At 39.9% G+C, this 21,385-nt stretch overlaps 1 protein-coding gene across 9 annotated transcripts in view; it reads left to right on the forward strand.

Moving 5' to 3' along the window:
* LOC123968004 (dynein axonemal heavy chain 11) overlaps nucleotides 1–20,388 on the forward strand; it is a 35,992-nt gene extending 15,604 nt beyond the window's left edge. For 4 of the 9 annotated variants that reach the window (XM_046044448.1, XM_046044450.1, XM_046044451.1 and 1 more), the window contains 37 exons: nucleotides 45–249; nucleotides 441–606; nucleotides 741–843; nucleotides 1,097–1,336; nucleotides 1,409–1,570; nucleotides 1,691–1,884; nucleotides 2,526–2,688; nucleotides 3,125–3,248; nucleotides 3,419–3,561; nucleotides 4,525–4,686; nucleotides 6,643–6,876; nucleotides 7,055–7,201; nucleotides 7,330–7,443; nucleotides 7,532–7,675; nucleotides 8,091–8,273; nucleotides 8,430–8,531; nucleotides 8,643–8,777; nucleotides 9,964–10,137; nucleotides 10,306–10,541; nucleotides 10,628–10,750; nucleotides 13,215–13,419; nucleotides 13,551–13,715; nucleotides 13,933–14,073; nucleotides 14,323–14,493; nucleotides 14,890–15,012; nucleotides 15,129–15,322; nucleotides 15,404–15,552; nucleotides 15,633–15,760; nucleotides 16,105–16,332; nucleotides 16,450–16,641; nucleotides 17,667–17,795; nucleotides 18,546–18,788; nucleotides 18,872–19,054; nucleotides 19,144–19,259; nucleotides 19,498–19,610; nucleotides 19,701–19,841; nucleotides 19,951–20,388. In XM_046044448.1, coding sequence (XP_045900404.1) covers nucleotides 45–249; nucleotides 441–606; nucleotides 741–843; nucleotides 1,097–1,336; nucleotides 1,409–1,570; nucleotides 1,691–1,884; nucleotides 2,526–2,688; nucleotides 3,125–3,248; nucleotides 3,419–3,561; nucleotides 4,525–4,686; nucleotides 6,643–6,876; nucleotides 7,055–7,201; nucleotides 7,330–7,443; nucleotides 7,532–7,675; nucleotides 8,091–8,273; nucleotides 8,430–8,531; nucleotides 8,643–8,777; nucleotides 9,964–10,137; nucleotides 10,306–10,541; nucleotides 10,628–10,750; nucleotides 13,215–13,419; nucleotides 13,551–13,715; nucleotides 13,933–14,073; nucleotides 14,323–14,493; nucleotides 14,890–15,012; nucleotides 15,129–15,322; nucleotides 15,404–15,552; nucleotides 15,633–15,760; nucleotides 16,105–16,332; nucleotides 16,450–16,641; nucleotides 17,667–17,795; nucleotides 18,546–18,788; nucleotides 18,872–19,054; nucleotides 19,144–19,259; nucleotides 19,498–19,610; nucleotides 19,701–19,841; nucleotides 19,951–20,198 — 6,123 coding nt within the window. In that variant the 3' untranslated portion in view covers nucleotides 20,199–20,388. Of the gene's footprint in view, nucleotides 1–44; nucleotides 250–440; nucleotides 607–740; nucleotides 844–1,096; nucleotides 1,337–1,408; nucleotides 1,571–1,690; nucleotides 1,885–2,525; nucleotides 2,689–3,124; nucleotides 3,249–3,418; nucleotides 3,562–3,584; nucleotides 4,334–4,524; nucleotides 4,687–6,642; nucleotides 6,877–7,054; nucleotides 7,202–7,329; nucleotides 7,444–7,531; nucleotides 7,676–8,090; nucleotides 8,274–8,429; nucleotides 8,532–8,642; nucleotides 8,778–9,963; nucleotides 10,138–10,305; nucleotides 10,542–10,627; nucleotides 10,751–12,113; nucleotides 12,284–12,309; nucleotides 12,414–13,214; nucleotides 13,420–13,550; nucleotides 13,716–13,932; nucleotides 14,074–14,322; nucleotides 14,494–14,889; nucleotides 15,013–15,128; nucleotides 15,323–15,403; nucleotides 15,553–15,632; nucleotides 15,761–16,104; nucleotides 16,333–16,449; nucleotides 16,662–17,666; nucleotides 17,796–18,545; nucleotides 18,789–18,871; nucleotides 19,055–19,143; nucleotides 19,260–19,497; nucleotides 19,611–19,700; nucleotides 19,842–19,950 lie in introns of those variants that run through there. The other 5 variants (XR_006824382.1, XM_046044453.1, XM_046044455.1 and 2 more) reach the window with 5 other exon arrangements.
* The last annotated feature ends 997 nt before the right edge of the window (nucleotides 20,389–21,385 follow it).

Consider the following 21,385-nt stretch of genomic DNA (forward strand, 5'->3'; position numbering starts at 1 on the left):
GTATGTTTCTGTTCTCTGTCGTCCTGCTGTTTGTGTGATTGCAGGCTGTTCTGGTGCACACAGCAGAGACCGTGCGCCTTCGGTACTTCATGGACTTGTTGCTGGAGCGGAGACAGCCACTGATGCTTGTGGGGAACGCTGGAGTGGGAAAGACTGCACTTGTCAGGAACAAGTTAGACTGTCTGCCAGAGAGTTACATGACTACAAAAGTACCCTTCAACTATTACACTAACTCCCTCATGCTGCAGAGTGAGTGAGGCTTTTTGATTGTTCTGTAACACTTCAAGTAAACTCTAGCACCACCTGCTGGTAATGTTCACTGATTCAGAAAGGGTAGACTCTCCCAAAGTTGGTTTGACCAGGGAAAGATTATTCTAGCTCTTTAAAAAAGCAATGTGTTTTGTCTTGTATGTGTTCAATCACTTTGCTTTCTCTTGCAGTGATTCTGGAGCGACCATTAGAGAAAGGAGCAGGCAAAAGCTACTCCCCTGTAGGCAACAGAAGGATGGTATATTTCATAGATGATATTAATATGCCTGCTGTCGACAGTTATGGAACAGTGCAACCTCACACACTTATACGCCAGCATCTGGATTATGGCCACTGGTGAGAAGAACTGGCACACTTAGTACCAGTTTTACAGTTGTTTGTTTGAGTCTTACGCCACAGCATGAAACATTCTGCCAAACTACGGTTCTGCTTATCAAACCAAACATTCTTTTCTTTATCACTCTATGTAGGTATGACAGACAGAAACTGACCCTAAAAGAAATACACAATACCCAGTATGTTACCTGTATGAATCCAACTGCTGGGAGTTTCAGTATCAATCCCAGACTACAGGTATGTTTCCCATTTCAACTGCCCTTAATCTTATTTCTTAAAAGAAGCATATTGTAGCATCATAATTATTTTTTCATCTGTGTTGATAGTCTTATATAAACTTTCTTTTAGTTTTAAGTATAGCATAGTTTTGAAAGTTTTGAAAATTTTGAGTTGATATTGAAGTCATCCCTAAACTAGCATCTTTTTAATAATTAATATTATACAGTGCTCTATATTTTCTGACATTTGGTGGTGCCTTTTCTCTCTACAGAGATACTTCTCAGTGTTTGCGGTGAACTTTCCGTCATCTGAAGTTCAGATGTCAATCTTCAGTCAGATCCTGTGTGGCCACCTGAAGCAGCAGCTCTTCAATCCGCTGGTTCAGAGGAACGCTGCAGCTGTGGTCCAAGCTGCCGTAACTATTCATCACAAGATGGTTCACAGCTTTCTGCCCACAGCCATCAAATTTCACTACACATTTAATCTACGAGACTTGGCCAACGTCTTTCAGGTAGTAGCAATTTTTTGCAATTAGACTTTTGACTGAAAAGTGAAATATTGATATATTTTGTTTGTTATTCAGGGGATCCTTTTTGCGGGGCCTGATTGTGTGAAAGAGAGTACTGACCTGGCACTGTTGTGGCTCCACGAGTCCTGCAGAGTGTACTCAGACAGATTGGTAGATGTCAAGGACCTGCAGCTCTTCCAGAAGCTCCAGATGGAAACTGTGCATGAATGCTTTGAGGTGCAATACGGATTCTGAAAAACAGTGCAAACAGTATAAATTGCTGTTCTTCACCTCCAGGTAACATTATTAACACTGACCAAAAGATTTAAATGATTTATTATCCCTGTCCTCTTCTAGGGACTGGAGGACAAAAAGGTGACAAAGCAGCCCCTCCTCTATTGCCACTTTGTCCAAATGGGTGATGAAGCCTCCTATACTCCTGTTACAGACTGGTCTGCTCTCAGGTCCATCCTCACAGATGCCCTGGAGAGCTACAATGAGCTCAATGCAGCCATGAATCTGGTGATGTTTGAAGATGCAATGCAACATATGTAAGTATATTTGGTTCCCACATCATTATAAAGATCAGAGAAAACTTAGTTATGTTCTTGAAGTGTTTTGCACACTTAAATTAAAACTAAGATATTAAACACACATTAACTAAAGCAAGAGCTTATAAACACAACATAAAAGTAGTAAGAAAAGGACATAAACAATTTTATGAAATATAAAGATAGCAGTTTAATGCAGGAAGGGAAGTTTATATGATGTGAGTTACAGACATATGTTAAAAGCCTCCATGCCGTTGATGTGGAGACTATTTAAATTCAAATTCAGATTAGCTTTATTGGCATGAATTTAAAGCAACAATATTGCCAAAGCTATATATAAAGTACATAAGGACAATTCATTTCATACATTTCATTAGATAAGGAAATAAAACGGCAAAAGTTACAAAATAAAATAATAATAATAAAAGAATATATTTAAAATATAAAAATTCTGTAAAAATGAATATAAAAAAAGTTCATAATTAAAACTGAAAAAATGTGTGTGTTAGTATGTTAGAAAATGAAAATAATATATTAAATTAAAATATTTATAAAGACTTTGAAAGACTGTCTGTATAGATTTATAACATATGGTTAGGCAGAGAGGTTTCATAGCATAACAAAGACTGTGTTGTTACCAGCTGTCGCATCAGCCGTATCCTGGAGTCTCCGAGGGGTCATGGCTTACTGGTCGGGGTTGGGGGCAGTGGGAAGCAGAGCCTGACCCGTCTGGCTGCCTACATATCCTCTGTGGAAGTCTTCCAAATCACTCTGAGTAAGGGATATAGCATCCAGGACCTCAAGGTAAATATTGATGTTGTGAATGGATTATAGCCAAACAGAACATCAAGCACAATATAACTGTATAACCCGCTTGTAGTTACAATCCTTTACTATTCACAATTAACTTAAATCAGGGTTTCTTTGAAAGAAATTTGCCAGATCAATTTTCCTTCCAGCTGCATGCAGGATATTGATGTAATTCAGTTTTGTTCCCCACTGACGCGGGAAACACTTGTCAGATACTATTTAAAGCCACTGGGAAATGTTTCAATATCTCATTGACGAAGCAAGTTTGTCGATTTTAATCATTTAATAGCCTCTTTAAAAAAATAAAGGTGCTATCATGGGACTTGTGCTATCCCATTGATTCCTGTTGGACAATTTGAAATTCTCTAGTGGACTCAGCATGAACATGATACAGCAGGTGTCCATTCATGGCATGTGTGGTTTTATTTAGATGGACCTGGCAGGCTTGTTCTTCAAGACTGGAGTGAAGAACCAGCGTGTGGCTCTGCTCCTGACTGATGCACAGATACCTGATGAGCGGTTCCTGGTCATTGTTAATGACTTACTGGCATCAGGTCAGACCCAAACCCCATAATAATCACACTGTGTTTCTGCTGTGTCTACCTGAGAGAACTTGCCTGTTGTCAACATAGTTTTCTTCATGAATGTACATCATCAATTATTAAACTTAGTCAGTCTCATCATTCTGAAAATTATAATATTATGACTGTGCCTTTCCCTCCAGGAGAAATTCCTGAGCTCTTCAGTGAGGAAGAGATTGAAGGTATTGTGTCGGGTATGAGAGCTGAGGTCCGAGCCCTCGGACTGCTGGACAACAGGGAGAACTGCTGGAGATTCTTTACTGACCGTGTTCGATTACAGCTCACGGTCTAGTCTTTTTTAATTTTAATTTTCCTTCTAAAAACATCATTATTCACCAGCACATTTAGCCTTATCAGTCTGAAGAATGAAAGTTACTGATATATAATTACTCTTTCACACAGATAATGTGTTCAGTTATCATGTCATAACTATTCAGTGTTGATGTCTATGTGAGATGCCTTCCGTCAACAACGCAATGTTTCTTCTTAAGATATTGTCACCCTTAGGACAGTAATAGTAAATTTTCACATGGCAGCAGCAACATGTTACTCATACCCTGTAGAAAACCCTTTTTTTTTCTGAGAAAAAAAGATTACATTTGTTTTTGTTTGGTTTTTGGAGCAGCGTCTAGCTGCCATTAGTGCTTATTTCGGCTGGAGCCTCAGCCAGCTATTGAAGTGGAGGACACATAAAGTGACCAGCACAAATTGAAAACACAAATTAGATCGCTTTTGCACTTGAGGACTTTTGATAGCACTTGAATGTGCCTGCGCAGCCGATGTTCACAACATGAAATTAATGAGAAAATCTTACACGTACTCCAGCATGTTGGAGCTACAAAATTAAAAGCACAGCTGCTGTTTAGTGTTATTAAATATGTTTGACACAGTGAATTAACAGAGTCAGACAAACTGGGGGGTTAAAAGGAAGGAAATTCTTGTCTCAGTACACATGTATGCCATCCAGTTAATCTTTGCGCCAGGGCCTCTGGTAGCGTCACCGTCTGCTCAAGACAACTGGGAATGTTGCTGCCTGTCCGCATGCCAAGCTGACGAAGGTGGGGGCATAGAATGTTGCCAGTTATGGGTTTCCCTTGTGAATGCATCTGTGATATCTATGACCTGTGTTGATTTTCCTATGTGCACTTGGCTGTATATCATGCTCAAGTATGGGGATGCATGTTTGTAGGGACCTGTTTGTGTATGTGTGCTTGAGTGACTCTTTGTGTCCCTGCTTCCCTTTTTGTAGGTGGTACTGTGTTTGTCTCCCGTGGGCAGTGCCCTTCGTCTTAGGGCCCGTCGATTCCCTGCTCTTGTCCAATGCACCACCATTGACTGGTTCCATCCTTGGACCTTTGAAGCTCTGCAATCGGTCAGCTACAGGTTCATCCAAGAGATTGAAGACATTGAGGTCAGGCATTTGAACCTAAGGACTTGATGTTATAATCTTTCTCTTTCCTAATAGTTCAATTCAAAATGAAATGATTATTTTGTTTCTCCCTCCTTTCCAACACACGTGTTCAGCTATGTACTATTATTGCAAATAATAATCAGTATTCACAGATCTCTGACAGCTAAACAGTATTAGCTGTCAGAGATCTGTGGATGTGACATACAGTACAGTATCTACCCAAGGTTTTCCATTTACCCCCTTATTCCAGACTGGGTTAGACTTTAATGAACACCTTCTAATTACTACAGTGCAGCTGGATTAACTTCTCCATAGATCCCTCATCATTAGTTCTCTGCTGAGGTACTGACAAATTGCTGAACACATGCCTGGAGACTTACAGTGAGTGCAGGCATATCATTGTTTTCCATCACTGCAGTGGAACGATCACAACCCAGAATCATTTATGTTAATGAGAGAAGAGTGATTAAGCACATAACGACCCTCTAAGGAGGCACAGCTGTCACAACCAGGAAGTGTCATCACATATGTGAACATGTGCCAGACTATTACTTTCCATTGTTTGTGTGTGTACATCTGTTCATGTGTGGATGTTCATGTGCAGCAAAAGAATTTGTGTTCGCTATAGTAGCTTTAGTGCTTAACAAGCTGTGATACTTAAGCACCAAAATTATTAGCGGTAGGAGGTAGAGTTGTGTAATGGATGTAGCAGCAGCTTTAGTAGACCAGTATTCTAGATTTGGGTGGTAGTAGTTAGAGCTGCAATCATTAGTCGATCAATTGATCGGTCGAACAAGTTTAAAAATCAAATACTCGTTTTAGTCATCTTTTAAGCAAAAATGCCAAACACTTCACACTTTGGTTTCAGCTTCTCAGATGTCAACATTTGATCCTTTTTTGGGGGAGGAGGGGTTAACTGTTGGTCAGTCAAAAAAAGATCTATAAAAAAAACACTATCTTCGGATGTAGAAAATGTATAAAAGGCATTTTTCATATTTTTCAGACATTTTATAGAGAAAACGAGTAATTGAGAAAATAATTGCAGATGAATTGAAAATGAAAATAATCATTAGTTGCAACTCTATTAGCAGTAAAGTTATAGTAATAGAAAGATACTCAGAGGAGAAAATAATAACAATAAATAATAATAATAATTAAATAATAACATGATTGGGGATGTAGAAAGGACTTTTGTGTTTATTTAAGTTAAAGTGCATTAATAACAAAATATTTTGAAAAGTTGAAACAAAACAGTATGTGAGACATTACGTTAATGATCATAAATGATTGTTTATCTTAAAGAGGCAGGGAAATGAAATGATCATTTATATAAAGTTAGAAATGCACAACCCCCTAATAGTTGTTGCACAAGACCAATCAATGAGAACTTTGTTCGCATCTCAACTGAGCATAGCATGCTTTGTCAAAAAGCATTATGTCAGATCTTAATTAATAATGATTTTTTCCCCTACTGGCTCATGATCATTAACAATGGCTTTTTGTGAGTTATGGTTAGGTTTGATCCTTGTATTCTCTGCTCATTTGTTTTTGCTTTAATTGATTGCTAACTATACGATTAATAAAGGCTTTGTGTCATTGAGCAACATATGATGAATACCTAGCTGGAATGTAGTACAACAGCCGCTGTAGATGGTGTTTAGAAAGTTGGAGGACATCAGAGGTAATGTAAACAGTGAGCATGTTTTACAAGCTGAACGTCAGCAGTCTAAAGACATTATTTTCGCAGAGGTTTCAAAGCCCAATCATTCCTGCTAGCCGCACCTAAATTTCAGATTGAGTAAGTCAGGGCCAGCCAAGTGAGATGGCAAAACTTGTAGATGAATTCAAAATTTATGAAGATAATATTTCAGTCCCCATCAGATTGTGGATGTTAAACTCTACTCAATCCAGCTCTCCCTGTTCTCCCCTCTCCCCCTTGTCTGCTTATTTTTACAGCCTGCCGTCCAGGAATCCATCAGTCTTTTCATGGCCTATGTTCACACCAGTGTCAACCAGGCAAGTGAAAAATACCAGCGCAATGAGAAGAGGTACAATTACACCACCCCCAAGAGCTTTCTCCAGCAAATCACCCTGTACAGGAACCTTCTGGAGAAGAGTCGGGCTCAGCTCCACCACAAGATGAACCGGCTTGACAGCGGCCTTCAAAAACTCCAGACCACTGCCACTCAGGTAAACGTCTTTATTATACAGTATACTGTAGGGGGCTAATATTAGTGTTTGAGGTACAAGGTTAAGGTAGGAAAAGTAGGAATAGTATTAGTCTTAGATTTAAACAGGGCAGGATTTCCCCTGACATTAAACGTATTACACACTGTCGTATGTGTAACAATTTTCTTCTCTGTATTAGGTTGAGGATCTGAAGGCTAAATTGGCATCCCAAGAATCTGAGCTGACCTTTAAAAAACAGAATATTGAGTGTCTAATTACAAAGATTGGACTGCAGACTGAGAGAGTTAGCAGCAAGAGAGAGGCTGCAGATGTTGAGGCACAAAAGGTGAGCTATCCGATCACATAATGGTTTTCATGCCACTTTTTGGCATTGCACTCTTCATACCACACCATGTCACACCATTCATTACATATACTTTTTGTGATTTAGTTCATTGTGGTTGTTTTGTACAGGTTGCTGTCATCCAGGAAGAAGTCGCGGTTAAACAGAAAGACTGTGAAAATGATCTAGCTAAGGCAGAGCCGTCACTGACAGCTGCGACAGCAGCACTGCACACCCTCAACAAGGTGCTTAATTTTATCAACCTGGACAATTTTCCATAAAATCTTCAGTTTTTCTAAAGATTAAATGTAATTTTTATAATTGTTTTTTTAGGTGAATCTTACTGAGCTGAAGGCCTTTCCAAACCCTCCAGCTGCAGTGATCAATGTAGCAGCAGCTGTGATGGTTCTGCTAGCTCCTCGTGGTCGAGTGCCTAAGGATCGGAGCTGGAAGGCGGCGCGGGCCTTCATGGGCAAGGTTAAGCTGTCATCATGTCAATCACATCTGCCTGATTAATGCCAATCTAATTTGTGTGTGGGCCTTGACCCTGGCCCTGCCCAGCATCTTTCCAGTGCTCACATTACAGCTGGATGGCTCTATGAATATGCTCTCTCAGGAGGGGAGCAAGTGTGTTGATCCGTCTCTCAACCTCTAGCTGTTATTTATGCAAGTTTGGCCATAAAAGGATGTATTTGTTTTTTTTAAAAAGCCAGTAGAATTTAGGATTAAATGGGGATACCAAAAGCATGTTTTAAGGATTTTAAACGTAGAATGTTTAAAAGTTATTTAAGGGATTGATTGGTTGATCAGATTTATTTGAAAAGTTAAAACTGATACATGCCTTTTCCATTCATTATTTTATGAAACCTATTTTTGTCCTTATGTCTGTCAGGTGGATGATTTCCTGCAGGCCCTAGTATCATATGACAAAGAGCACATCCATGAGACCTGTTTGACTGTGGTGAAACAAGAGTATCTGAGAAACCCAGAGTTCCACCCTGATCTAGTTCGGACCAAATCTACAGCTGCAGCTGGTCTCTGTGCCTGGACTATTAACATTGTCAGATACTATGAGGTCAGACAATGCCTTCAGAAAAGTTGTAATTAAAATAAATGTCAATACATTTTCTTGGCATTTTCTGCAAGATAGTTTGTTCTTCGTTATACTTTATTATATACTTTATTATCATTATACTTTTTTTCCCCATAAAGTATGCCTCCTTTTTTGCAGATTTATTGTGAGGTCATTCCAAAGAGGCATGCATTATCACAAGCTAATGCAGAACTAGAAACAGCAACAGCAAAACTGTTAGCAGTTCAAAAGAAGTTGGTGGTGAGTGCAATGTTATTATACTTAATTTGGTCACTTTGTTACATCTACATTACAGCTACATTTTCTTAACAGTGTGGAATTTCCATGGCTTTCTTTGGTTTGCTTCTTTAGGATCTTGATGCCAGCCTCCAGAGCCTCACAGCTCAGTTTGAAAAGGCTACAGCTGAGAAAATCAGTTGTCAGGAGGAGGTGACGCGTACCAATCAGACCATAGAGCTGGCCAACCGACTAGTCAAGGGCTTAGAGGTAAACAAGGAGAGACAGAGGAGTTTGGTGGTGTCACTGGGGCTGCCCTGGCACAAAGTAAACTGTCAATTTGCCGGAGGCATGCATGGAGAGGCGCTAGTAATCGAATTGCATCAGTAATCTGGACTTGAAGTTGTTATGTCCTGGCAAGGTAGCCTGACAGTTGTGTGAGTAGATCAGGCAGAGGGAGATTTTACAGCCTGGCCCAGCAGCATCCTCGGGACTTGTGAGACAGGTAGAGAGGGCTGGACCACAGAAAACGCATGGCTGAACTGGGCAACTGGCTGCCTGAATGTTTTCCAAAAGAAGAAAGGAGTAGCGTGTGTGTGTGTGTGCACATAACTATGCAGTAATAAAGCAATAATAATTAATTCTTAATATTTTTTGAAGAAAATGAAAAAGTATCAAGGTAAAGTTGTGAAATATGAATATATGGAATATGTAAATGTTGAATATTGCACATTTGTGTCATTTGTCGAATATAATATTCAACTCTTTTGCGTTCCTGTGCATGCCTTTTCAGGCTACAGTATCTATTATGTTTATGGATGCAAATATGAAATAAAAGATTTTTATTTCAGTGGCCATTTTGTAAGTTGGACTTTCTTATTCCATAAAATAAATGTGGTTTGCATGGAACAGCTTGCCTTTTAAGCATATCAAGATAAATGTTTTGTCTTTATGGCATTGACCTGGAAGCAATAGTGTTCAGACTAATAAATCAGGCCATCTATATTTAATCATTAACTTACCTCAAAGCCTGAACAGCTGTTGGAAATTAACAATGTCTCACCCCAGACTGAGTGATATTACAGGCAATCCATAATGCATTAGAGCAAAATTATAGTGATTTTTAACTGTCTGAGAATTTATTATGTGACATATTCTAGCTCCACAGCCCCTTGTAAGAAAATGCCATGCATGATTTATTGTTGTAGTGCTGTCACAGTCATAGTATTGAAGGTTTAAATTAATGCTGAATTGATGCTGAGTGAATCTACAGGCAAGCTTCCAATGCTATTTTAAGGGAATTGCAGTTGTATTCTTTACTACTTACATCTTCTTAGTGTGTACAAGAAACGGAGAGGGAAGTTGCCCAGCATGTACATTTCCCTGTGTAAATTATTTATTGTGTCTCCTGTGTGTTTTTAAAAGGATATTGAAGCCTGCTCTTTGTGTCTTTCAGTCAGAGAAGGAGCGCTGGTCCCAGGCAGTTGTTCAGTATGAAAAGCAACAGAAAACCCTGTGTGGTGATATCCTCATCACTTCAGCATTCGTCTCCTACATGGGTTACTTTACCAGACAGTATCGTATGGAGCTCCTTAACAATGCATGGATCCCTTTCCTTCGGTCTCAGATGGTAAGGCCAGTTTTTCAAAAGACTTTGTATTGTGTGGACTAGTTATTTACAGAGTAAAATTGTTCTCTCTATAAACATCCACAGCAGAGTCTGTGAACTAGAGTTCATTGTACTGCTTGCTGCCAGTGCTCCATCTAGAGTGACCTCATTTCCCTGTTTCTGTTCCAGGTCTCTGTACCCTTGACAGACGGCCTGGATCCAGTCCTCATGCTTACAGATGATGCCACTGTGGCTGCCTGGCATAACCAGGGCCTGCCAAATGATAGGATGTCCACTGAGAATGCTGCCATCCTGACCACCAGTGAGCGTTGGCCACTCATCATTGACCCACAGCAGCAGGGCATCAAGTGGATCCGAAACTGGCTAGGCTCAGAGCTGAGGGTGGTGCAGCTGGGACAGAAAGGGTGAGAGGTGCTATCTATTGTATGTTTGCAATCACAGTGTCCTGTTTGAAAATAGTTCTAATATGTAGCTGCTTTTTTTCCAACAGGTATTTAGATGTGATTGAACAAGCCCTTGCCTGTGGTGAAACAGTTCTAATAGAAAATCTGCAAGAAAAGGTAGACCCAGTCTTGGAGCCTCTACTGGGCAGAAACACTATCAAAAGAGGAAGGTTGGTAATGAAACTGCGTTATTACATTTACATTGTTGTACTCAGCGAGATCAAGGGTATGAAGCATCAAACCAGCTTTTTTTTTGGTTTTGTAAAAGCTATTTAGCACGAGGCTGTTGCACATCAGAAGCATTTAAAATCAATGTGCAGTTTTTGTATCCCTGTTGATACACAAGTCGATATGCCCACAACCCAATGTGTCTGTGTTGTTAGACAAAAGGAGCAGATTTGCCAGATGGTTGAATCTCACTGAGCATTGAAACACCAGTAAGACATGACTGAATGCATTATTATTGCCCACTCTTTAGATTATAAATGAATTTGCGCCGCGTGTTCTAAATCCCTGAGGCCAACATATTGATTGGCCCCTCAAGACGGGTGATAGATGTATATTTGTGTGTTCATATTCTTTAGGTAGGATGAATATTGAACAGCTGAGCCTCAGTGGAAAAGCTGAATTTGAGGGCAGTCATGGTTATGTATAAGGACTCATGTCACCCACAAAAAGATGGCATGTAACACACTAAATTCAGTGGTCCTCCATCATTATTGCAAACTCATTTAGGCTTCAATAATTTGGTAACGCTGATAGGTGATTTGCTGGTATTTTTCTGCATTCATTTATTTGAAAAAAAGAACAATCTGCTCTACACTCCGTTAGATGACTCGTTGCATCTGGATTATCTTAAATTGTACCATGATGTGAATTGTCAAGTAGTGAGGTCATATTATGCGAGTATTTTGTGCCATTTAATTATGAACAAGGCTTTACCACTAATGCTACTTTCTTCTCTGTTATTGAGTTAAACATGCCATCAGACTGGCTCTTGTCTGAAACAAAACATGACTACTGCTGCCCTCTGTAATCCACTTCACAAATATAACATTGCCGCCAAAATAGCTGCTCTGTAATTACCTTTGCTCAGTTACCAATTACCCTCAACAGGCAAAATCCGGCAAGTTTCCTAAACGGGACAACCAACAGCAGAATAAATAGAACATACCACATATTGACATTCCGTTTTGACTTCCCACCTCTAAAAATGTTTACATCTTTCTTGCTCTGATCTATGTATGACCATGAATATTAAATATCTCGGTGCATGTTCATCGAACCTCTTCCGAAGTCCTATCTGTCCAGACATAACAATTCATCATAGTAAATCTGATTATAAGTTTATCCCTTGTAGATGACCCACACACTTGTTTCTGTCGATGATTAATACAACCTGCTGGGGCAGCCATGATGGATCTGGTAGGGATCCACAGCTGAAGTTCATTAATAATTGGAATGTTGTAGAGTGTGAAGTAATGAATACTAATTATTCCTTTCATGGCTGACAGAAGACTACAAGCCAATCCATCAGCAAGGACTTTAATTTGGTGGAGTAATGGTTCTATCAATAGTACATTAATTCTGGCTTGTGAAGATATAGAGTTGAACCAGACCCAGGCCATGAGGAACCTGTGCCGTAAAATTGGGGCCTTGCCTGACATCCAAGGGGTAATTAGAGAAAAATGAAAAGCCACCAGGTTCGTCAAGCCAGCGCTAATTTAATTGAAATGCAGGAACAGATAAATATTGGCTGCTGTGGTGATAATCTTTCACATTTTTTCAAGATTATTTGTCTACAGTGTTAAGTGACATTTGGAGTGTTCGCTGGTAAGTTCTTTCCCCTGTTGAAGTTGCAATGCATTAAAGTGAGAGGTTGATGTGCTCAGATGCATAAGGACACAAACGGCTTCCAAGATCCAGAGGGTTTGCCACAGTTCAAATGTTCTACAGGATCATCATCATTTATGATTTGTTTTTGTCTAAATAATTCTGAAATCACCTTGCACTAGATTTAATCGTCTAGTCGGCATCTAATCATCATTAATGTTTTATTTTCTCACATTGAAATTTAATGTAATAACTACAGCAGGTTTAACTCTGCTGCCATTTTTGTAAGTAGATAATTTTTCTTTGCCAGGCAGGAATGAAAGTGGTGTTTGATTTGTAAACAATAACTCTAAACATAAACGTTAACTCTTGACCTTGGAAAATTGTAGTTTGACAAAACAGTACAAACTCAAATTCCACTCGCTAGTTTTTTCTAAAGTTTTAAACTAATTATTTTGCTCAGTTGTCATGGAGATGGGTCTGTAAACATGTAAGCTTGGTAACTGTTATACTTTTTTCATTCATGCTGGCTTAAAAGTATGAATTAATGTCATGCTGACTTTTTTAAAATGAAGAAGACGTAAAATTGTTTAAAGCAGGGAGTGTACTTTTTGTTGTTTATTAAATGTATTTTTTATTTAACCTTTATTTAATCAGGAGAGTCCCATTGAGAGTAAGAAACTCTTTTGCAAGGGTGACCCTTGCAAGGGTCATCAGTGACCTTTACTTAAGGAATAAATTATCACAGCAGTTAAGTTGTCATTGGCTGATTTCTTTAGGTGCCGTTGTCTTATTCTCCAGGTACATTCGGATTGGGGGCAAGGAGTGTGAATACAACAGTAACTTTCAACTCATTATCCACACCAAGTTGGCCAATCCACATTTCCCTCCTGAGGTCCAGGCCCAGACAACCCTCATCAACTTCACAGTGACTCCGGTGGGCCTGGAGGAACAGCTGCTGGGACAGGTCGTGTCTCGGGAAAGGCCCGACCTGGAGGCCCTTAAGGTGAATTTCATTTTATGAAAGATATGAACTGTAAAACCTACAGGTAAGCATTGCTCTTAGTGATTTTACATGTAAGACATCAGTAATACAAAAATAGGAAAGTCTGAATTGTTTTGTGTACATTTCCCAAGATGGAACTGACCACACAGCAGAACCACTTCAAGATTGAGCTTAAGAGGTTAGAGGATGACCTGTTGAATCGCCTCTCTGCAGCGCAGGGTAATTTTCTGGGTGATATTTCTCTGGTGGAGCAACTCGAAAACACCAAGACCACAGCCGCTCACATTCAGTACAAGGTGAGGTTATTACACCAACAGGGTCCTCTCAGTTGTCTGACTGTAGTCAAGTGCATGTGTTTTTTTTGTCATCAAGTGTTTTTGAATGTCACACAGCGAGCGCCTCATTTTATTGCATTAGCTGCAAGTGATGCGCAGTTAGGAATATGTGTAATGAGAGGGTTTTGGAGCATGACTGAGAGCCTAATAGCTCATTTTGTGCAATTGGAACGCACAGGTGGTGGAGGCCAGAGAGAATGAGACAAAGATCAACGAGGCTCGAGAACTATACCGCCCAGCAGCTGAGAGAGCGTCGCTCCTCTTCTTCATCATCAACGACCTCAGCAAGATTAACCTCATGTACCAGTTTTCTCTCAAGGTGAAACCTTCACCCCTGAAGTGCTCTCAGGGGACACACATTTTTTGCAGCATTTCAAACCATACCACCGTGCCGATTGTAATTGTTGTTTTTCTTGGTGATTAAGATTTTAGGCACAGCCCTGTCTGTACAAATCAGCTTAAATGTGTGTTTTTGTGTTTAGCTGTCAATCCAAATGCAGAGGTTGGGTCCTGGCTATATGTATGTATTCCTTATCAGAGCACTGTCCTCCTTTTGGTTGTATTCCAGACCTTTAACTCAGTGTTTAACAAAGCAATGGAGCGCGCAGAATGGGACGAGGATGTGGGGACCCGAGTGCACACCATCACTGAGGCCATCACCTATTCTGTATTCCTGTACACCAGCCAGGGTCTGTTTGAGAGAGACAAGTTAACCTTCTTGTCACACACTGCCTTCCAGGTGAGGGACTCAGGGCCGCCTCAAAGGTGGGGCCTCCTGTCATCCTCATCAATCAAAGTACTTTTCTGCCCCCACATTAACTTCAATTAAAAGCAGTCAGCAGGACCATACGCTGCTATTGATTACCTCTCACACCTTCCCCCATGGCTGCTGTTCAGACAGTTGGTTCTGACAAGGGGGTTGGTTCTGATGGCATAATGCAATTATCTGTCATTGCGCCAACTGTTTTCATCTTAGAAATAGTGCTGCTCTGAAAGCTGTCCTTCATGTGGCTATTTCACATTCAGAGGCACTTATTCAGCCTGTATGAGTTTTCTTTCAATTATTGTCGAAATGATTGAAAAGACATCAATACAACATAGATCATTACAAACTGCTGTTGGTTCTTCCCCACAGATTCTGCTCAAGCAGGGCCTGATTGATGCTCAGGAGTTTGACTTCCTTCTGCGTTTCCCTGTAGAAGCTAGCAAAGTCAGTCCTGTGTCCTTCCTCTCTGCACATGCCTGGGGAGCCATTAAGGTACAGTCTAGGCTGTTAACATATGTGATATAACATGTTAAAGGGTCACATTTTCATTCTTGTTAGCAGGTCTTCACTACATACCATTTTCCAATTACAGTATATTTTATTTGTAGACAATTGCTACAATGGAGGACTTCAGTGGACTTGACAGAGATGTGGAGAGCTCACCGAAGCGCTGGAGGAAGATCGTTGAATCCAGTTGTCCTGAAAAGGAAAGACTTCCCCAGGACTTGAAAAATAAGAGCTCCCTCCAGAAGCTCATCATCCTTAAAGCACTTCGCCCTGATAGGATGACCTATGCACTAAGGTGAGTAAATGACCAACGTACATTCATATCTTTAAGTTCAGTATATCACTAAGCTTTTCGACAATGTTTTCCTTTCTCCAGGAACTTTGTGGAGGAAAGCATGGGAACAAAATATGTGGAGGCTGCCAGGCTGGAATTTGACAAGTTATTCGAGGATAGTGGGCCATCAACCCCTGTGTTCTTCATCCTCTCACCTGGAGTGGATCCACTCAAAGACGTAGAGAAACTAGGTACTACACGTATTGTTTATTATTTACACCTCCGGTATCACTTGGTAGGCATACATTTTCTAAATATTCTCTCTGTGCAGGATTGAAGCTGGGATTTTCCATCAACCAGGGCACTTTGCACAATGTATCACTGGGACAGGGGCAGGAGGAAGTAGCTGAGAGGGTTCTGAAAAATGCCTGTAAACTTGGACACTGGGTCATTCTGCAGGTAGGGAGCATTTCTTTTCAGTGACTATTCTACTGTAGAGACTTCAGTCTGCTCTTCTAGCCAGCCTGTAATGCACATAATGATATTATCTCATTGCGTGAGCAAGAGAAACAAACTCAATTTGGTTCAATAAAAACCATAATTGGCTAGATCAGCGCCATTAATGCCTCCTTTAAAGGGAGAAGCCTGCGGCCAAGTGAGCCAATGAATGTTTTTCTCACTAATTCAGAACATAGGAAGACAGTTTTCAGAATGAATCTTTCGTAACTAGACATAAAAACACATTTAATTTTATCAACATGTACCATAATCTGTCTAATCTTTTTGAAATTGTAATTGTTCAGAATGTACACCTGGTGGCTCGCTGGCTGCCCTCTCTAGATGCTCTTCTGGAGACAGCAGCGGTGGGCAGTCACCCAAACTACAGGGTGTTCATCACTGGGGAACCAGCACCAAGCCCTGAGCAGCATGTTATTCCCAGAGGCATACTGGAGAATGCCATCAAAATCACCAATGAGCCCCCCACTGGCATGAATGCCAGTCTACACACAGCCCTTAACAACTTCAGTCAAGTGTGTTAAAGTTTTTAAATAATTACTAAAAGTGCTTTGTATTTGATTAAATTTCTAATGGGTTTTGAACATAGCATTCACTAATCTGTATTTATTACTCCCTCTCTCCATTTTCAGGACACTCTGGACATGTCTTCCAGAGAACAGGAGTTCAACTCAATGTTCTTCTCCCTCTGCTTCTTTCATGCTTGCGTAACAGAGCGCCGTAAATTTGGTCCCCAAGGGTGGAACCATAACTACCCCTTCAGCACTGGAGACCTCACCATCTCAGCCAGTGTCTTGTACAACTATTTAGAGGCCAACACCAAAGTATTTTATACCGCCGTTTTGTAAAGATAATTCAGCATATTTCTTTAAAAATATATATTTTATTCATATTTTAGTTGATATTCATAAAACTTTTAATTTGTTTTTACTATGACTTTTTTTTAAAGCTGTGTAAATGTATAACGATAATAGTGTTTGCAGGGGCATTATTATCAGACAGGGATGTTGAATTATACCACAGTGTATCCAATTACTTATTGAAATCTTTTGTCCTAATGTTATTTGTGAAAAATTTTCATTCTCGTCTTTTTCACATTTCGTCTCTTATAACTATGAACACGCAACCTATAATTTAGCTTTATTTCACGAAGACAAAAAATCCATTCTTGGGGTGCTGCACCCCTCACAACTCCTAATGCATGTCTCTAAGAACTCCTATTATTCTGGTCACAACCAATTATGTCTCCTAGGTATTCTGCCCTCCAAAAACGAATGTCCTTCATTATGTTAACCAAACAGTAACCTGTATGTGCGTATACAGAGAATTCATTAGGAGGCCAATGAAGCGTAATGCTAAATGTAATTACATGCAGCCAATGTGACAGTTCACAACGCTACATAAGTGATCACTGCAATTAGTGCTGATGAAGGAAGCAATTTGCAAAACAATACAGGTACAAATGATTGTGAACCTCCAGCTTTTGTAATTTGTTATGAATCGCAGGTTCCTTTCTTCCTCCTTCACCCTCACGGATCATAATCTCCCGCTGAGGAGAAGACTCTTCTGTCATACATTAGATCAGTGTGTGCAAAGAAACATAATTTTGTTACGTTTCCCTACCTTTATCATTATTGAAAGAGCTCATTTGGGATGACGACATGTAGTTACAGCTTGAAGTTCCAAAGGACAAAATGGAATGAATGTGCTGAAAATTACTTGTGAGATGATCCTGAAACCATTGTCTTTAATCTTTCTAGTTTAAGATGCTCCTAATAATTTAAATACTACATTTCTTCTTCTTGTATTTTGCATTGTCATATCAGTCTACAGACTAAGTTTGTTATAGTCCATGCAGGTGCCCTGGGAGGACTTGTGTTATCTTTTTGGAGAGATCATGTATGGAGGACACATCACTGATGACTGGGATAGAAGACTCTGTAAGACCTATCTGCAGGAGTTCATGCATCCAAAAATGGTATGTCAGTGTTCATGTTGCCATGTTCGAATAATTTATTAATTTTTTCTGTATTTTTTTTTCTAAACAAAACTATAACACTACTTAATTTTAATTGGTTTAATTGTATACATTTCATTTCATTTTTTCATTGTCACTACTTGTTAACCTGGATATACACTCAATGTGGTTACATTCAATTTCACTGTGCCAAAGAGTAAGCTGTTTTGAATTTCTTGGTGGTGGTGTTAAGGTAAAGGGTGCCCTCTTGGGATGTAAACCTAAACTGCAATATTGCACTTAAAGTTTCTCCCATTGCTACATTTTCCACCCTGACTTTAATTTGATGTGACCTCTTTGTGCAATGTGCCAACTTTGCAAGCTACACTATGAGCATTATTAGGTGATCATTTGGTACTTTTCTCTTAAGCATGTGTTAAGATGATCGATGCTTCAATTGTAATTCATCTGTTTCACTCAGAGGACTGATTAGCCCTCTTCCAGTTTACCTTTACTACAAGCTAACAGCTACCGTTTCTCCAAAGTTGCTATTTGAACAATCAGACGTCAATCTGTGTGTTTTGCTGAATGTGCAGCAACAGGCTTGCACTGCTGTCTGTCATACTGAATTCTAAAACACAGACGCTGAGCTTTGCTTGCATTAAGCTTTGCTAAGATATATGAGGGCTGTTTAAGTTGAATGTTAAATTTCACAATTTTTGCTGTATATTGTGTGTGTGTGTGTGGATTCTTTAAATTTTCAATTCATAGTTTGAAGGGGAGCTTTTTCTGTGTCCTGGGTTCCTGGGCCCTGCATTCATGGACTACAGTGGTTACCACAGTTATATTGATGAACATCTCCCACCTGAGAACCCCACTCTGTACGGTCTCCATCCAAATGCTGAGCTTGAGTGCCTCACTGTCACTTCAGACAACCTCTTAAGGAGTCTGCTGGAACTGCAGCCACAGGACACCTCCAGAGGAGATGGGGCAGCTCAGAGCACAGAGGAGAAGGTGTGGAGGCAGACAGAACCATTATTGGGATGAAGTAGCAGAGATTACAATGACCCCCTAACCATGTATATTATATTTGTCAGGTCAAGTCTGTCATTGAAGATATCCTTGACAAGCTTCCTGAGGAGTACAACATGGCAGAGATAATCACAAAGACAACAAAGCGAAGCTCCTACATTTTAGTCTGTTTCCAGGAGTGTGAGCGCATGAATCTTCTACTAGCAGAAATAAGGAAGTCGCTTAATGAGCTGGAACTTGGCCTGAAGGTACAGTCTACTGTGCCATATACAAAATTAAAAATCACTCAATAAATATTAAGGTCCTGTAGCATGAATGAGGATGTCTTTGTCCACAGGGAGAACTCACAATCTCCTCCAGTATGGAGACTCTGCAGTCAGCCCTGTTCAATGACTCTGTTCCAGATTCCTGGGCCAGATTGTGTTATCCCTCCACTAAAACATTGGCACAATGGTAACTACTCCTTCCTAATAATACTGTATTTCTTTCTCAACATGGCTTTATTTATCTCCTTTTTATTAAGCCCTTTATTATGTTCCCAGTGACACACTGCATTGTTCATTGTAGTAAAAATTCTGTCTGAAAAAACTTCAGACAAGAAGCCAATATTAAGGTGACTCTTGCAAACACATTGTGAAGTCTTCAAGTAATGATATATCATGTCAATTAATGATTCTTCTTTTTTCTCTAGGTTTAGTGATCTAATGTGTAGCTGTCGAGAGCTGGACAGTTGGACTCAAGACTTGGTTCTTCCTGCAGTTGTTTGGCTCCCAGGGCTCTTCAACCCACAGTCTTTCCTCACTGGTGAGATCACAATCTCAAAACCATCAAGACAGATGATTTCGATGACATGTGCACCCGAAATATAAACATGCAGACTTTTTTTTCACCCAGCTGTGCTGCAGAGTATTGCTCGCAAGAATCAGTGGCCCCTGGACAAGATGACTCTGACTGTGGACGTGACAAAGAAGACAAAAGATGACTTTGGACATCCACCACGGGAGGGGGCCTATATCCATGGACTCTTCATGGAGGGTCAGAATTAATCAGCTGTACTTAATTAAATAACATTGATTTTTGACAGTATTTTGCAATGCATGTCTTTGTAAAATGAGCGTCTCCAGCATGTTCTGTGTCCTTTTAGGAGCACGCTGGGACACTCAGTCTGGAGTCATCTCTGAGGCGGTTTTGAGGGATCTGAGCCCAGCCATGCCTGTGCTGTATGTTAGAGCTGTGCCTGTGGAGGAGCAGGAGCTCAAGAACACTTACGAGTGCCCAGTATACCGCACTAAGCAGCGTGGGCCCACATATGTGTGGACCCTCCACCTCCGAACTAAACAGCCTCCTGCCAAGTGGATTGAAGCTGGAGTGGCGCTGCTGCTGTCTGTGTGAGACACATTTTATAATATCTACTGACAGTATTCTGCAAACAGTGTTAAAAACATTTTAGAGGAGGTGTATTTTTCTCCCAATGAGACAGTATTGAATCATTTATTGTGATCATTTAGCTTTTTAGCATCATTTTGTTTTCTTGCAATTAATAATACAACAGATGCAATTAAAATCTTAAAATCTTGCATTACAATTATTGTATTCAATTTTGTTCATACGTGTCAATACTGACATTGTAGTGAATGAGTATGTGTGTGTGTGTGTGTGTGTGTGTGTTTAAGATTTAAAGATAATGGAAATAAAGAAGAGAGATTGCATGCTGCATGCAGTGCTGAACCTGTTGTGTCTGTGTCCGACATTGTTGAACCTCTCCCTTGAGATGCTCCAGTCTGGGCATGATTTGTTGGGAGCTTATGTCTCCATTTTAGACCATGTAATTCTGGATGGGGAGCATATTTTATTGGAAGGTCAAGATTAAAAAAGCTCTCTGGCTGCCCTCTACTAACTGAATGATACACAATGCCGTCTGGAGGGTTCCCGGACAGAATTCCCAGGAGATGATGTGCATGGTTGCTATTGACTTTTAAATGAGGTGCATTTGACATTGACCTTTTGTACGGCAGAGGCAGAATACTAACAGACTAGTGTAATTCATTCAGCCGGGCCTGTTGGAGAAACCTATTCAAAGACACTGATGGCTTTCTATGAGAAAGCAACACATTAGATTGCCCATCCTTTATCTGTCTGCACTCTCTGTTAGTATCTGATTAACTTAATATGAACCAAATCAAACCTTTAACTTTGAATGAGTCTAAAGAAACACAGCCATCTTATGTAAAATGTTATCTTTTTAAACCAGTTTAATTGAGATTAATTGAAAACTGAGAAGATGTTCAGATTAAAGTTTGAGTGTGATGAGGCAGATATACTGAAGGAGTAGTGTATAGGATGATTCTTATGTCTCGTGTATGCCAGAGAAACATTAAAATATTGCAGAAGCTCCCAGAGTCGCGGTTGGGATCACAATGCACAGTAATACGTTGAGAAAAAATATTTAAATGTTAATATTTTAATCTAACAATATATTTGTGCAGCCACAAGGGGGGAAATGACATTTATTATTCAAAACAAGCTCATCTGACTGACACAGAGGAGGTACTGTACAATATTATTATGCTCAGGAAAAA

The sequence above is a fragment of the Micropterus dolomieu genome, linkage group LG03, assembly GCF_021292245.1.
Source record: "Micropterus dolomieu isolate WLL.071019.BEF.003 ecotype Adirondacks linkage group LG03, ASM2129224v1, whole genome shotgun sequence".
NCBI lineage: Eukaryota > Metazoa > Chordata > Actinopteri > Centrarchiformes > Centrarchidae > Micropterus > Micropterus dolomieu.